This window comes from Acartia tonsa, chromosome 8 (assembly GCF_053477335.1).
Source record: "Acartia tonsa isolate MP-2025a chromosome 8, ASM5347733v1, whole genome shotgun sequence".
Lineage (NCBI taxonomy): Eukaryota > Metazoa > Arthropoda > Copepoda > Calanoida > Acartiidae > Acartia > Acartia tonsa.
The window spans coordinates 24,192,743-24,209,621 of NC_137267.1; the positions used below are offsets into that span (position 1 = coordinate 24,192,743).

Genomic DNA, 16,879 nt, shown 5'->3' on the forward strand with positions numbered 1-16,879 from the left:
TTGACTTTTCAGTAATCTTCAAAGGTATAAAGTAATGAAGGGAGGGATTTATTTTTAATATGTCGTATAAAAAAGGTATAAATGACAAAAGTATTAACATAACTAAGAGCGCGGTTAACATCATGTGAAGCTTCCGACATATAACGGGGCTAAAATTGAAAAATAAGGGTTTTTCTCGTATTCATTCGAATCCGGTGGACAGGAACCGGTTTTCATCAATACGAAAAAACTATGTCTAGCATCGTATTATAAACCGGTTTCTACAAATATAGAAATGTACAATCATAAGATTAAAACCATTTTTTAGTCCGTTCCTTCGGCACCTCGGGGCTAAAAAAACTGGTTTTAATCTAATAATTGTACATTCTATGTCCGCGGAAAGCCGTTTATAATACGATGAAAGAAATAACTATTTTTGTCTTAAATCTAGGATATCAGAAAATATTTTTTTCAAGTAGCATATGTTACAACATTCATAGGTATAAAAGTTTTCCTTTTAATTAAAGATATTTTTTTTATTTTTAGGGCGAAAATGAAGTCTCTCAAAGTATGAATGGTACCCCTAAAAAGAATCTTGGTAGGTGCAATTTATTTTCTTGATGTTTTTTGAGCCTTAGCAATACACCGCGTTACAAATAAAGACATTAAATTATTTCATATTTCTGCAATAACGTTCATTGTAAGATGTGGAAATGTCTTCTACTTTAAACAGATGAAACTCTTTACCATTCAATGTGCAAGTAAGAACTTGGAGAATAAAATAGCTTTAAGTGTCTCTAGAATGTTTGGTGCATGATAATATTCAAAGCCAATGGCCATATTCGATTCAGGTATAACAAATAGCCCTTTAGGAGTATTTGTTTTAAGTGGTTTTCCAGGTTCCAATCGTAGAATCTACAAAATTTGTTTTGTGAAGTCTTTTAGCGCAGGGAGGGATTGGTTATTGGGCTGTAAATAAATTAAATTGGTACCCAAAATTTTATAATAATGTTAAAGGTATTATTCGTTGTCTCAAAAACCTGGGTACTTTTATGATTTTATCCAATTTGATTTGTTGGTTACAAACTAGTTGAGTTTAAACTTTTCAACCAATAATTTTAATCTACAGAATGGTTAATTCTGTTGATCTTCATTGTTGAATAATATGGATGTATTATGATTTATCGATTTTGTATTATCCCTTAAGATCCCTGTTCTAATAAAACTGTAAATAAAAAAAATCAAGTTTAAACCCGATTTACAATGATTCAAAATCCAGTAGTACACAGAAAGGACAATGATAAATTAATAAATCTTCCACCTCCCAATAAATATATGTATAAATCTGAGTGTGTTATGTAATATTATGGGGCAAGAAAGGGTTGTAGATCGTCATTGTCTTCATCCTCCCTGTTGAAACCAGTTGCGTTCTCAGAATTATGAGTCTTACCGTGGAGAGTTACAGTTTGAAACAGGGATAAACAAAAAAAAATTTCATCCATAGAGAAGAAAGTAGTTATTTATCGCCTCCAATTATAGACAGCTTTCCGCGGATGTTAAAATGAATAAAATTTAGATTAATACCAGTTTTGTTAGCCTCGAGAGGCAGTATCCCCGGTCAAACAAAACTGGTATTAATTTAGTAGGTATTAAGTAGTTCCCAAATTATATAATAATGTTTTCTTATTCATTAGCTCAACAGCTTTGAGGACTCCAATTTAAATTTGATTGGTTGGTTTATTAAGTTGAGTGTCTAAACGTTTCAACCAATAATTGTAATCTATAGAAGGGATTTTGTTAATGATCTTGAAGATCACTTTAAATCTTTGGGGTTATAAAGTAGAAGAGAATTGCATTCATTTAAGAAAATATTAATAGGAAAAATTGGTTGTATTTTTTAAAATCTTTGACGTCCTCGTAATTTCCGATCATAGTTTTTAAGACTTTTTGTCTCTTCCTTCAATTGGATTTATTTCTAGTACAGGAAATTAGTTTACAACAGCTACAGATAGGTTTTATTATAAAAATGTTGTCCAATTTTTATTGAAAAATTTACTTGTTAGTCATATTTGACAAAAACATTAGGATATTCTTTTTGATAGTAGAATTTTTTTAGAATATAAATTTTAAGTTAAAAGGCAATCATATTATATACAACTAATTCTGACAGTCTTTTATGGACATACCCTAGTTATAATTAAGCAGCTCTACCAAATATTTAGTCTGAAAATAAGTTATTTATAATGTAAGATTCCCCTTTAACTTATTTTCTGTCTGTTTTTAGTCTGTCTAATTATAGAGGTGTAATTACTCCGGTTTTTGTGGTTGCGAAGCTACTCTATAAATAAAAATATCCGTTAAGCTGCATGTTAAAAAAAAACTTGACATTGATAAAATTTGGATAAATATGTAAAATTATTATAAATATTCTTGTAGCCTAAGGCATCAATTCACCTCTAAAGTGGAAATTGTAATTATGTGTAATAAATGCAATTTTCTCAGCTGTTATTTGAGATATATCATTGCAATATCTTATGAAGATTACCATGACCAAAGACCATATACTCAACTCATTTCTATTTATTGAAGTAAATTAAAGGGATAGTTCTATGAAGTGTATTTAAAGAGTTAAGGTACTTAGAGTAGTGAACTTTTATTTGTCTTAGTAGAATATATTAGGCATTGGATAGATATGATTATATGTTAAAGAATTTTTAACATTGACCAGACCAAACTTTTTTTATTTGACAATATCGAAAAAAGTTAAAGAGATTTGCCACATAAATTACATGAGAATGGTCTATTTTTTTTCAAATATGTATAGCCAAAACACTAATTTTAGATAATTGTGAAATAGACAGACTTGCATAAGTTAATGATAGAGTAGATTCAATATTTAATTCAAAATACAAACAGTTTTTTAAGTATTTATTATATTGGATTAAATGCAGTTTTTGAGTAAATAAGATTAGATATATATACTTTATTTAGAAATGGTTAAATATATTAGAATGATTTAAAACTACTGATTGATTAAGCTGGAAAGTTCTGAAGTAGCGGGATGTCTATTTGTGTGTGAAAACACCAAAGTAGCAGGATGACTGTCTGTCTAATTAATACAAAAGTATTAATTAGCTGTATAACTCTGAAGTAGCAGGATGGCTGTCTGTCTAATTAATACAAAGGTATTAATTAGCTGTATAACTCTGAAGTAGCAGGATGGCTGTCTGTCTAATTAATACAAAGGTATTAATTAGCTATATAACTCTGAAGTAGCAGGATGGCTGTCTGTCTAATTAATACAAAGGTATTAATTAGCTATATAACTCTGAAGTAGCAGGATGGCTGTCTGTCTAATTAATACAAAGGTATTAATTAGCTATATAACTCTGAAGTAGCAGGATGGCTGTCTGTCTAATTAATACAAAGGTATTAATTAGCTATATAACTCTGAAGTAGCAGGATGGCTGTCTGTCTAATTAATACAAAGGTATTAATTAGCTATATAACTCTGAAGTAGCAGGATGGCTGTCTGTCTAATTATCAGGACACCAAGCAACAGGATGACTGACTGTTTAATTAATACAATGTATTAATTAACTATGCACTTTGAAGGGGTAGAATATTTGCCTATGCAAACTAGCTAAAGTAGTAGGATGTCTGTAAATAGCTGTATTGGTCTTAATAAAGACTCGAACCCAAACCAGATAATGTTCTGTGTTAGGACTCTCAATATCAACTGACTAACTAAATAAATGTTCTCTTAAATGTTCTCTTAAATGTTCTCTTAAATGTGCTCTTAACTTTTACAGAGCAATAAAGAGTAAATGATGTTTCTACTTTTAAGCCAAAACTTAAAACTGAACTATACTACATTTTCCCCCTCCTGACGCCGTCAAGGCTTCACTAATCTGAATCTACATCAGCAGCCATTACCGCATTATCTACAGCAGCAGCTACAGAACCCTCTTCAGCAGGCACTGAAGCCTGAACCTCCAACTCAGCACCAATATCTGGAACGTCTCCCTGAACCACCATCACCTCACTGGCAGCCACCGCCCCACTAGTACTCCCAGCCTGTTGCAGCTGCCAAGGTACAGCAGGTAGATCTTTACTTATTTTGCGCCTGATCTCGCTGAATATATTTGTCAAATGTCTCTGAACTTCTGCCTCTTTCTGTGACATGTCTAAATTAGCCCCCTTCACACTGGCCCCATGACTTGTCAAAACATTTTCCACCTGTTGAACTACTGCTTCCACCTTTAAAATACATGTCACCTCTACTCTCAAATTTTTATTTTTAGAACCCAAATTATCTAACCCAACAGCAGGACGCTTGGCCACACCTCTTCCTGACCCTCCTTCGCCCTCCTCCAGACCACTTTGACCGCTCGGCCACCTGTCCCATGCATCAAGATTCACTTCCAAACCGTCGTTGCCAATATCATCATTATTCTTCAGAAACTTCAGAAACTCATCATTAAATTCATACCTGGGCCGCCCATCCTTATGCTGTCTTCTACTGGGACCAGCCCTATCATCCATTCTGTACACCACCTGCCGCCCATCCTTATGCTGTCTTCTACTGGGACCAGCCTTATCATCCTTTCTGTACACCACCCGCCGCCTGTTGGTCCTACCATCCTCCAACCTCTCTAAAGACCTCTCGTGCTCCTCTTGCAACCGACCAGGAACCAGCCGATGTCTCTCTCTATCATCCATCTTTCCTGATAATTACAATTTCAATATTTTTTTATTTTTAAGACGACATTTAAAACAGATTACATTATACGAATCATCATATCAATTTTATGTCAGGGATGCCAAGGTACAAATCGAAAGATACCAAGAAAATTTCACACTCCAGCCGCGCCAATCACCACCATGACAAAATGCTGCCAGCTATCAGTCAACCATAATAAATGTACAAACCAATCCTTTCCACTTGATGATATATAGAAGTCAGCTGCAACAATAAAACACTATTCTCCTCCACTTTATGCATCCAGGACAAATTTCAGCTTGGCTGATGTAACCCACAAAAACACATCAGGAATATTTATTATTTTATTCAGGAATAAAATAATACAAATCCATCAAAAAATCTGAAAATGCCAATTTTTCCTCCTACTCCAATCCTAATGAAAAATGTGGAGAAATCGCCAACCAATTTTGGCCACCATGACTTCAGACGCCATATTTAAAATTAAAAATAATAAACAAGGTGATATTTGCAATTTCTACAGCCCAAAAATTACTGAAATGACACCTATCTTCTTGTGATCTGTTGTGAACCAGCCCAAAAAACCGAACAATCAGAATCTCACAGTTCTGCCATTCCACTCTGTCATTAATACAGGTACATTTCAGCATCACATAAAAATGTAAAAGACAATTTCCCAAAACCAGACAAAGTAAAAATGTTTACCTGATTTTGATGGTTTACCACTATAACTCGATATTATGATTTAATTGCTCACAATCTCAGTTCCAACTATCAACTGGACTTAACTTTTATTGTAGATCAACTTTCCAACTTACTAGCTTAATAAGCACATATTTGTTATTAAAATAATTAAACAATAATTTAATGAATCTCCATTATATAAATATATATATAAAACTTTTATATTTATTAATCTGCACATGTACCACAGGACCTCCTACTTGAGATTTAACCTCCTCTTTTGTATCCCATTTAGCTACTGACCCACTCATTTTAATCGTCACCACTTTTTCAGGCAAAGATAGCAAATGGAAACAACTAATCCAATGGAAAATTGACCTCATCAACACTCGTTCCAGCTTTAGAAACAGGTACTACAGACTCAACTGCCATCATATATTTAAAGGGAGATATTTCATACACAGTCCCTTTAAAACAGAATTCAACATTGACTTGAATGATACATAATATTTTTTTATGTTCAATCCCTTGAAGGAGGGGGTGATTCCCAAAAGGCGCTAATTCATACAAAGCATCCGAAAACTTTTTGACCAAAATAAAAGGCCCACCGTAGAAAGACTGTAACTTCTTGGACACGTCACTCTTAATGCTTCCTTCTGTACTCTGTGTTTGTTTTGAACCTCCAAATATAGTTTGGAATTTATTAAAATTCTCTTAATTATATCCTCCATATGTTTCAGAAATTCCAAATACGACCAAAAAACGAATAACCTGTCCTCGAGCTCTTGGAGCAGTTAATCACCAATGTTGCCACAGGTAATTTTTTTTTTTTTTTCTCCCAAGTATTTCATGATTTTTGTCTACTCTTAAAGCTGCGTACAAACTTTGGTTCTGTCTTTCCACGAGATTCAAATTTGGATTCTTGAAAGGAACTAAAACGGTGTCCACCCCCAATCCTTTCATTACCCCCTTTTTGTAACTCTGTCAGATCTCAAAGCCCGAAATAAATTATAGGTAGGTACAAAATTCTCCAAAATAAACCATAGGTAGGTACAAAATTCTCCAAAATAAACCATAGGTAGGTACAAAATTCTCCAAAATAAACCATAGGTAGGTACAAAATTCTCCAAAATAAACCATAGATAGGTACAAAATTCTCCAAAATAGCCTTCACTGCTGTCTCAGTCTTAGCATCAACTAGCTGACACGTAAATATATACCTGGAAAATAAGCTAAGCAGATTATGATTAAAACAAACTTAACCGTTTGTAATAATTAGTGAATCCCAAAAATTTCTGTAACTCCTTTCCTGTCTTAGGCTTGCCCCAATCCTTAATCCGTTCCAAATATGAAGGATTCATCTTCAATCTGGCGGCACTAATAATATGCTCCAGATAGTGGCATTCTCTAGTCAGTAAACCACACTTATCCAGATTCCATTCCAGGTTGCCCTGTCTGAGAACCGGAAACAACGTCTGCAAATGTTCTACATGCTCCTCTGGACTAACCGAAAACACAATCAAATCATCCAGGTAACTGATACAGTTTAGTTTAGTTTAGTTTAGTTTAGTTTAGTTTAGTTTAGTTTAGTTTAGTTTAGTTTAGTTTAGTTTAGTTTAGTTTAGTTTAGTTTAGTTTAGTTTAGTTTAGTTTAGTTTAGTTTAGTTTAGTTTAGTTTAGTTCAGAGCGTGGAGCGAACAACATCTCTCTCTCTCTAGCCCATGTGTATGTACTAGTCTGTACAGCACACCCCCCGCTCTTTACTAATTCCCCTTTACCCCACGCCCGTGGTCCCTCCGCGTGTTGGTACTGGGAAGATATGGTAGCCATGGGCAAACTCGTATATAGTTTTGGCACCATATTTTACACCGCCGTCTAGGCAAAATCGCCGGTGTAAAACCGTTAATACTATCCTTGTGAATAATCGACAAATTAAGTGAAATAAAGATCCGCAAAACTTTTGTCTATTTCTTTTTTTAAAAACTTGGCCACACCACACGAGGGCCAAACCAGTGTCGCTCTCTCATTGGCTAGTAAGCAAATAGCGTCCACAACAAACCACGCTATTGGCAGTCACTAATTTTTCCTCGCTTCCTATTGGCTAATCGAACTCAAAATCACCGCCATCTTAGCCACACGGCTTCACTCGCTAGAAAATGTTGCCGGAACAATCATCTCCCGCATTTTGGGAAAGAATGGAAGTGATTTTCGACAAAAAGTTTGAGGAATACGATAAAAATAAAGCCAAGGTAAGACATGAAGAAGTTTTTAACACAATCTCTAGCCATAAAAAAGAAATAGATGCGGTAAAAAAACAATTCTCCGAACTTAGTGATAAAATCTCTGTTCTCGAGCAAATTGACAATTTTAAGGATGCCCAATTATCGGCAGAAACGTTAAAAGCGATTAAGGATAGTATTGCAGTCCTCCAGAGTAAGTTCGAATGTCAAGCAAAAAACGATGACAATTTTAAACGCTATTCGTTTTTTCAGAACTCCTGCAGAGAGCAGCGTAGTAGGGCTTGGTCCCTAAGGGTGACGAACTTCCAGTCGCCCCACAGCCGAGAGAAGATCACCATGCTGTCGATATACAACGCACTCATTCTGCCCTCGCTGAAAATAGCCCACAGAAACGGCCTACTCGATTTCGTCCCCCAGTACTGGGGGGACGTCATCGAGTACGCCCATCATTTGCCGTTTAACCCCAAGAGGAAGGAAGTCCCGCAGGCCATCTTCAGGTTTCATTCCCGTGTCCACCTCCAAGCGGTAATGATATCCAAGCGCCCTGTCCTCGAGGAATACACAGCTAAGTTAAACCAGTACAAGACTGCCAGCCAGAGTGTGTCCCCTGCACCCTATTTTCCAGGTAGAATGGTAAAAATGCAATATGACACAACACGTTTGAACAAAAACGTCCAAACATTTTTGCATTCAACAAAGCTGATCTCCCGTACCAAAATAATGGGAGAAACTGTGGGATTTCAAATCAAGACAGGAACCAGATGGCAAAAAGTTCTGAACCCATTTGCCGACACTTTAATCGGCATGACAAAACCAATACCTGGCACTGAGAACCTGTTCAGCACATCAATGGAGCCCCCCCTGATCAAATACAACAGCGTGCCCTATGCAGACAGAGGATCATTCTTCCCTAACTCCAAGTTCTGCAATCCCCTCATCACAGAGGATGATTTCGAGGATAACTATGAACCTCCTCCCAACGCTGCCAACACGGATGAGTTCCCTCCCTTGGAGTCCGCAACCACCTCTGACACGGCAGCCGCCGATGTCCCTGAGGCCGAGGATGAGAACGCAGCCGAGCAGATGCCAGCTCCAACAACTGCACCCAGCGTAGCAGCAGCAGCTCCTGCCACATCAGCAGCCCGCCCAGCAGCCAGAGAGCCAGATACGGATCCACCTAAACAGCAGCCGCCGCCGCCGCTGAAATCTATGCCTGCAAGAACTGCAAAGAAAACCAACGACAGTAAGATAAAATGATTAGATAGTACTTTCTAGCAGCTAACAAATACTTACTGTCCTCATTATAAATGATTATTGATTAATTACTAAAATTAATCCGCTTATTTTCTTGTCATAAAATGTCAATGTTAATGTCATGTCATCGTCTGTCAAAGATTAAAAAACGAAGACTAAAAATATAAAGAATTTAACTCTATTTTACCTACCTACCCCCTATGCCAACTCTTAGATAAAAATGTTGATTTTAAGATTTTTTGTATCTAACTAATACCACGGGGGGGGGGGGAAAGAGTAAAGAGCGGAGGCACATCACCTCCTAACTAAATGTTTTATCTATCTCACTATTATTACTATTGTAAATATATTCATGTTTTATGTATGCTGATATATATTGTTTTTCAGTCGTTCCCACTGGTTGATATACGTGCTAATCCTCCTGCGATAAACTTAGACTCCACACCAGTACCCTACAAGCCTCCCTAATGGATTAAATGAACAGGTACCTGCTAATTTAAATCTTAACCCTACACTAGACCTCCTAAACCCCATATATGGCCAACATTTTGATGGACTTAATGAAGAATTTGGTATTAATTGTCAATACATGTAGGAAAATGAAGCAATAACAAAATTGAAATCTTTTAGAGAACAACTGATAATTTTATTTTCCTTAAACTGTCAATCGATAAACTCTAAATTTGATGAATTGGTGGCGTGTATAGATAATTTTAATTGCAAAGGAATACGGCCCAGCGTTCTTGCGTGTCAAGAACTCTGGGCAAATTCCAATGCAAATTTTGACGTGTATAATATTGAAGGCTACAACTGGCATGTCAACCTTAGGAATCCAGGTGGAATCCAGATTGTCCATGACAAAACAGTGCCCCATCTTCACATTATTAAGCAAGGTAATAGGTTTTATCGACGCATTAACTACGTTAACCCCTCCTTTATCCCTGACAGAGTAGGTTCAGCCACTACCTGTTATTGTAAACAAGAATTAATAGGAACAGATTCCCCATGAAATTCAAATTTATCCACTTCCAAACAAATATTAATTTTATTTTTCTGAGATTCACCAACTTGCCTGTTACCTCAGGTACATAAAATATTTCTGTAAACACAGCTTGGTTCCCACAAATCTAACTTTTAACTCAACATATCCAATAATATTAACTTTCTTTTAATCTACCGAATAGGCTGATAACTTAGCAGGACAGAAACCAATTTCATGTTTATAAAAAATTTTTCTAGATATTAAAGAATTAAAATTATTTCCTGTATCAACAATTCCTAATTCCTCCACTGTAATATCAGCTCCTGGTACAAAAAACTCTAAATCCGCGCAAATAGGCATTTTTCTTTCTTTATCTTCAAGACTTCACGATCCCTTTAAAGCCCTAGTAACTTCTGCCATCGTTCCGTCAGATTAAAATTTCAATGTCGTGTTATAAATAATTAATGTATATATTTAATTAATTAACTTCAAATTTCAGATACAAAGCCATCAATCTACAACACAGCAGCCAGCCCTCCGCCATCCACCAGCCGCCATCATACTGATCAACATATTATGTCATGCACAGCCTGCAGAACACCAGCCCCTCGTGACTAGACACCAAACTCCTTGCAACACAAGTAAGTACCCCTCAAAGGTTTAATATTCATTAAAACTTTATTTAGATACCTACCAAATTTTATACTTAATTGTACTAAATGTATTATATAATATATTGTTCCCATTAACAGTTACTAGCACCTCCACACATTGACTAAAAAAAACAAAAACAGAAACTTCTTCACAACATTGAAAGCCATTATCCGAATACAAAACAGCAAAAATTTTCAAATTTTACATAGCTTAAAAACTCAATTACACTAATATAACCTAGATATAATATATGTGAACAAAGAAACAATATATAAAATAAGGTTTATACATCGAATCAATCATCACACTACTACATAGGATATTATTGATAATTGAACCTAGCCATTTCAGCAATCATAGCCTCATATTGTTTTTCATCTCTGCTTTTTTCAGAATCCACAGCCTGCCCCCTCTGATTGACTGATTTCTTCAGAAACTGCTCAGGTATCACCCGATTATTAGGCACTCCAGGCCCCTCTCCCTTTTCATTATTGACCGGAAAGAACTTAGCCTTGGTCTTACCTATGCGAGAATCAGGGGCAGGCGGCTTACCATCCCTCTTCTGCCAACAATCAGCCACTATATGTCCTTCTTTCCCGCAATACCAACAAATCATATTCTTAGCCTTCGAATTCAAAGCCCCAATCACATTCTCAACTTGATCCCAAGGGATATCATCCTTTCCCTCAATCCAAGCATTATTATCGCCAGTCCCAGTTCTGTCAGCCAAATTGGATACATGCACCTCACTAATCACAGGCCTAGATTTCACCTCCCTAGATTCTTCCAATTTCAACCCTTCCATAGCCTGGGAATAACATGACGTCACATTTTCAGGTGAAATGTGTCCAGAACGAGCCCAGCTGATGTAATGTTGACCTCTACGAATCAAATAAGTCAAGAATGAGCTATAATCCTCCAGGTAATGCATAGATTCAACAAAGTTGGCCATATCTCTAGCTAAATCTGTAAACATTAAATTCTTCGCCACATTGTTATAAAAATCACGCCAAGATTGTTTAGAAATATGACCAGGATGCATAAGTCTAAACAACCGTAATTTCTCATTAAAGAACACATCCACATTCTGACCACTCTTTTGTTTCAGGGCGTAGAAGAATTCAGTAGCTGATTCTGTATCTGCAAACGGTATCACCAACCTCCTTATCAACAGGTAATAACCTAAAGCACTCAGGGAGGCATTAGCCTCCGGAGTAATAAGCCTCCCCATTTTCTTTCCCTTGCACTCAAAAATCCTATTGTACAACACATCCTTGAAAAGCATGGGATCCTCCAATTTTGCGAACCGAGCAACCCTCCACAAGGACAAAAAATAATCCTCAAAATCAATATTTCCATCCCAAAATGGAGCGTCCCGCACAAAATCACTGTCCCACTTGACACCCCTTACCAGACAAAACTCCTTAAACTGTCCCTCTACAGTCTGCTGACTGACACTGCCACCAGCCACCTTTTTGTAAGCCTTAAGCACTTCAGCCCTTTCCTCGATTAAAGGAAATATATCCAATAACTGATTCTCATACTCGGTCAAACAACTCTCACGTACATTCATCCAATTACCATTACCAGCTGGACCCAAAAAATCTATCTGCGAAAATTTCAAATGTCCAGGAGCACTCTCTACCCTCTTAGCCTCGAAACTAGTAGAATCCAATTTAGCCTCCACACTCAATCGATTAATAAAAGATGCATTAAATGAATCATCCCCCATCGATTTAGCTGTAGCCACACTAGCCCCCAAACTTGTCTCATACAAGAATCCACCAATGTCGCCATCTGGTGGCAATTGAGCCACCTTTTTCTTGATAGTAGCCAAATCAACATCATAACCTAATTTCTTATGCTCATCTGAACTTTTGAACTCTTTCACCTTATTCTCCAGCCGTTTATTCGCCGCGGTTAACCGATCCACTCGGCTCTTAACAGACGTATGCTCTTTTATCATTGCCCTAACATATTTCTTTATACTTTCAGGCACAGCATCATTCTCCACAGCACCCAGAGCCGACTCCACTTCTGCATTAGCACCTGCACCAACATCCTCAGCCACAGCATCATCCTCCTCCCAATTTTCGGGAGTTCCATCATCATCCTGACTGTCAGTCTCCCTAGGACGCTTAGGCGGCCGTCCACGCTTGCCTTCATTTTTACCCCGCTCTCCTTTTTCTCCATCAGCCATATCCGAGCACTAGAACTAGATTCGCCGTGAAATTTAGATCAGAAGAGTTAAAGAATGAAATTCCACAGAAACCTAAAATATAAATCAAGTTAGAAATATAAAAAAATAAAACAAAACTGTGAAAAATCTGAGATAAAAAAAATCTCAAAAAGTGATTGAATTCAAATTAAACACCACTTCCCCCACCCTTAACTCAGCAGCAGGTCTAAATAACACGTAGCACAATAAGACTGCGCCAAATGTGAAATAGACAGACTTGCATAAGTTAATGATAGAGTAGATTCAATATTTAATTCAAAATACAAACAGTTTTTTAAGTATTTATTATATTGGATTAAATGCAGTTTTTGAGTAAATAAGATTAGATATATATACTTTATTTAGAAATGGTTAAATATATTAGAATGATTTAAAACTACTGATTGATTAAGCTGGAAAGTTCTGAAGTAGCGGGATGTCTATTTGTGTGTGAAAACACCAAAGTAGCAGGATGACTGTCTGTCTAATTAATACAAAAGTATTAATTAGCTGTATAACTCTGAAGTAGCAGGATGGCTGTCTGTCTAATTAATACAAAGGTATTAATTAGCTGTATAACTCTGAAGTAGCAGGATGGCTGTCTGTCTAATTAATACAAAGGTATTAATTAGCTATATAACTCTGAAGTAGCAGGATGGCTGTCTGTCTAATTAATACAAAGGTATTAATTAGCTATATAACTCTGAAGTAGCAGGATGGCTGTCTGTCTAATTATCAGGACACCAAGCAACAGGATGACTGACTGTTTAATTAATACAATGTATTAATTAACTATGCACTTTGAAGGGGTAGAATATTTGCCTATGCAAACTAGCTAAAGTAGTAGGATGTCTGTAAATAGCTGTATTGGTCTTAATAAAGACTCGAACCCAAACCAGATAATGTTCTGTGTTAGGACTCTCAATATCAACTGACTAACTAAATAAATGTTCTCTTAAATGTTCTCTTAAATGTTCTCTTAAATGTGCTCTTAACTTTTACAGAGCAATAAAGAGTAAATGATGTTTCTACTTTTAAGCCAAAACTTAAAACTGAACTATACTTTTCCACATATTTCACAAGAGTTATAAAAAAATTGAACAGGGGTTCCCCTTGGGACAAGTTACTTAAAAAACATAAAAAATAACGTTCGGTTCACTATAGGACAGGTTTTCTATAGATTCTTTTTTAAAAATTAAAGAAAACCGTCCGGTTTACTTACAATATACATATTATCACACGCGGAAATACCAACTAACCATACAACATATATATATATAAAAAGACCATTCTCATGTAATTTATGTTGCAAATCACTAACTCTTTTAGATGTTGTCAAATAAAAAAAGTTTGGTCAGGTCAATGTTAAAATTCTTTATCACAATCATATCTATCAAATGCCTAATATATTCTACTAAGACATATAAAAAGATCACTACTCTAAGTACCATACTGAATATTTTATTGGTCATTCTTTGTTGTTATGTGTATTTTGTTGTATAAAAAGTTTAAAGTTCTATTAACTAGTAAAAGCTATCTAAAGTTGTATTTATGACAAAAAAGTTTTTGCCATATATAACACGCAACGAAGTTGAAAATAAAAATGAAAAACTCATTTTTTAAGGAAAATCCCTGGTAAAATCTCTTAATTTTAATCAATAACTTTATATTATGCACTACTACGTTATTTAAAATAGAAAAAACTTAAAGTTCACTATTTTTTTTTAATGCACTTCGTGAAACTATCCCTTTTGTTTATAAGCTTTACAAGTTACAACATATGGTTGTTGTTGTTCTTACTTCTTTTTTTGTAACTAGACTAATACTATGCACTTACAACTCGTAATGGAGAAATGTGATTTATGAATACATTTCCTGAAAATCCTTTCTCTTTAACTAATTATGTTCGGGGCTTTCCCTCCAATTGCCTCTCAAGCACTGATATCTCTATACTTACAGAGACCTAACCCTGCGGGGCTTAACCTAATACTAAACAAACTAACTAACAATTTCTTTAATAATACTCTCGGCAAAATGGATAAATTTTTAACACTTAAATTTAATTTTACAATTAGGGAACCATGGGTAGAAACTTTATGGGACGGCAGCCATGATTTATTATTATGAGCTGGGTTGTTATTATTTACTGACGTCATGAAACATCAGCAGCTACTCCACGAGGTTACCATGTGCTAGAATAGTTATTCTACAAAAAAAAGTAATGGAAATACTTTGTTTACGTTTAAAGTTCATCAAATTGCTATGTTAATTCTAACTTTATTTATGACATCATTAAAGTAAAAGAATAGGGGACACGATCTATATGTAACTCTACCCACAGGGTGGGGACCCTGCGTCGACTTTCAACTGGGTCTTTAAATAACAGCCAATAGCGTCGGATATATAAACACAACCAATTTACTACATATTTAAGAGCAGAAAGCAATTTGCTAACATACGAAAAAGTTCCCCACCACCCAAAGCTCTTGATTGAATGTTAGTTAAACTACAGACAGACATAGGAAAGTATAGAGTATAAGTTTTTTTTGTCAGGAGAATATTCACAAGAAATGTTTAAAGCCTCATATAATACCTACCTTTTTACGTTATGAACGGGCGGACAAAGTAAGTGTTAGATGGTTTCGTTTTCAACAACAATAAAAATGTTCCTTCAAAACCGATTGATATCCAGTGGATAAGAACCGGTTCTCATGCATACGAAAAAATTATGTCTAGTATCGTTTTATATTCAGTTTTCTATGAATATAAAATGTACAATCAAAAGATTCAAACCAGTTTTAATATTCGCGGAAAGCTGTTTATAATACGATGCGAGAAATAAATTATTATCTTGCATGACTGCTCATATCACTTGTTCCCACATAGCGTATTTGTCTATTATTATAAATTGTTGAATATATTTTGAAAATTTTTCATTCAATTTATTAAAGTATTTGTTTTCTTTGTTATGAAGAAAGTTTGATCCTTTCTTCGAAGACAGTAAGAATCTTTTTATTTCATGACTTATGAAAAGGAAGCTTAGAAACTTAATTATTTTCCATTACTTCATAAATATACAGCATAGTTAGGCATTATTATTGCACTTGGAAAATTACTGGAAAAAAACACTAGAAAGTTTTTAGGGATTTTTAAAGAGCTTATACTTTAATAAATAAAAAAAGGGGTAGGTGGGTTGTGCTAAAATTCCGCAAAGGTGTGAGTTTAATGCGTTAAAAGAGTAGTAGAACGACAATATTAACTAAATATAACAACCCCTCCCCCCCCCCCCCCTTTAAAAATCTATATGTAAAATTATGGGAAGCAAAGGAGTGTGTATGTTTTTAGTATGGGTTTGGAGACAATATCGGTTTCATAAATTTACAACCCTTCTGTACCAAATGTTGAACATACCAAATTAAACGCAGATTTTTACACACATATTTAGCCATAGTGGTTGTTTTTTTTTTTAAACGGGGATGGGTTAAGTTTTTTTAATTTTTGGTTGGTGGGGTTATTACACCCACTAGCATTATAGTAAACCACTTCAGGGCCAGTATTTATATACCCTTAAGAGTAGATCCTAATCAGTTCAGCGGCTACCAAGATCTTAAATTCAGACAGACTGACGGAAAGACATCGTTTTATTTTGTATTATAAATTGTCTGTCTCTCTTTATGCGTCAATGAAATACTAAAATAACTTTTTTCTTAGTAAAAAAACTAAAGTTTATTGCCTTTGTTTTTGTCTGTATAGTTACTTGAACATTTTCATGACATTAATAAGTATCATAATCAAGTATTATTTAATCATTACTTAATAAAAGACATAAGTGTTGTCAATGAACCTTAGTAACTTTATACTTTTTCCTAAAGCTTCCATTTAGGAATATTAGTAAAAGTTTAGGGCTAATGCCTTTTTTCCCTTTCTTATCTTTCTTATAATTGTGTAAAAGTAACAGGATGTAAAACTGTCTGTACCGAAGGATCTCACTGACTAATGGACTGACATAATTGTCCTTTACAATGCAAATGTAGCTCTCATAGAGGCTTCAAGGGGCGAAACCGCAGGTAACAGGGTAGCTTCTCATAAGTCCTGGGAAGGTTTATAACTATTTTCTTGGGGGATGGGACACCCCCAACCCCCCC

General features: G+C 35.4%; 2 protein-coding genes across 8 annotated transcripts in view; one reads left to right on the top strand and one right to left on the bottom strand.

Moving 5' to 3' along the window:
* The window catches only part of LOC145326327 (zinc transporter foi-like), a 63,525-nt gene that overhangs the window by 30,259 nt on the left and 16,387 nt on the right, over nucleotides 1-16,879 (top strand). For all 7 annotated transcript variants that reach the window (XR_013881849.1, XR_013881850.1, XR_013881852.1 and 4 more), the window contains exon 8: nucleotides 526-577. Coding sequence is in view for 1 of the 7 variants with exons in the window: in XM_080169621.1 (XP_080025747.1) it covers nucleotides 526-577 (52 nt within the window). In the remaining 6 variants the exon portion in view is untranslated. The remainder of the gene's footprint in view (nucleotides 1-525; nucleotides 578-16,879) is intronic.
* Nucleotides 3,746-5,064, bottom strand: LOC145326328 (uncharacterized). The gene is made up of 2 exons (XM_080169622.1): nucleotides 4,600-5,064; nucleotides 3,746-4,536 (listed from the first exon to the last, which is right to left on the bottom strand). Exons 1-2 carry the CDS (start codon nucleotides 4,699-4,701, stop codon nucleotides 3,886-3,888), a joined length of 753 nt encoding a protein of 250 aa, XP_080025748.1. The 5' UTR covers nucleotides 4,702-5,064; the 3' UTR covers nucleotides 3,746-3,885.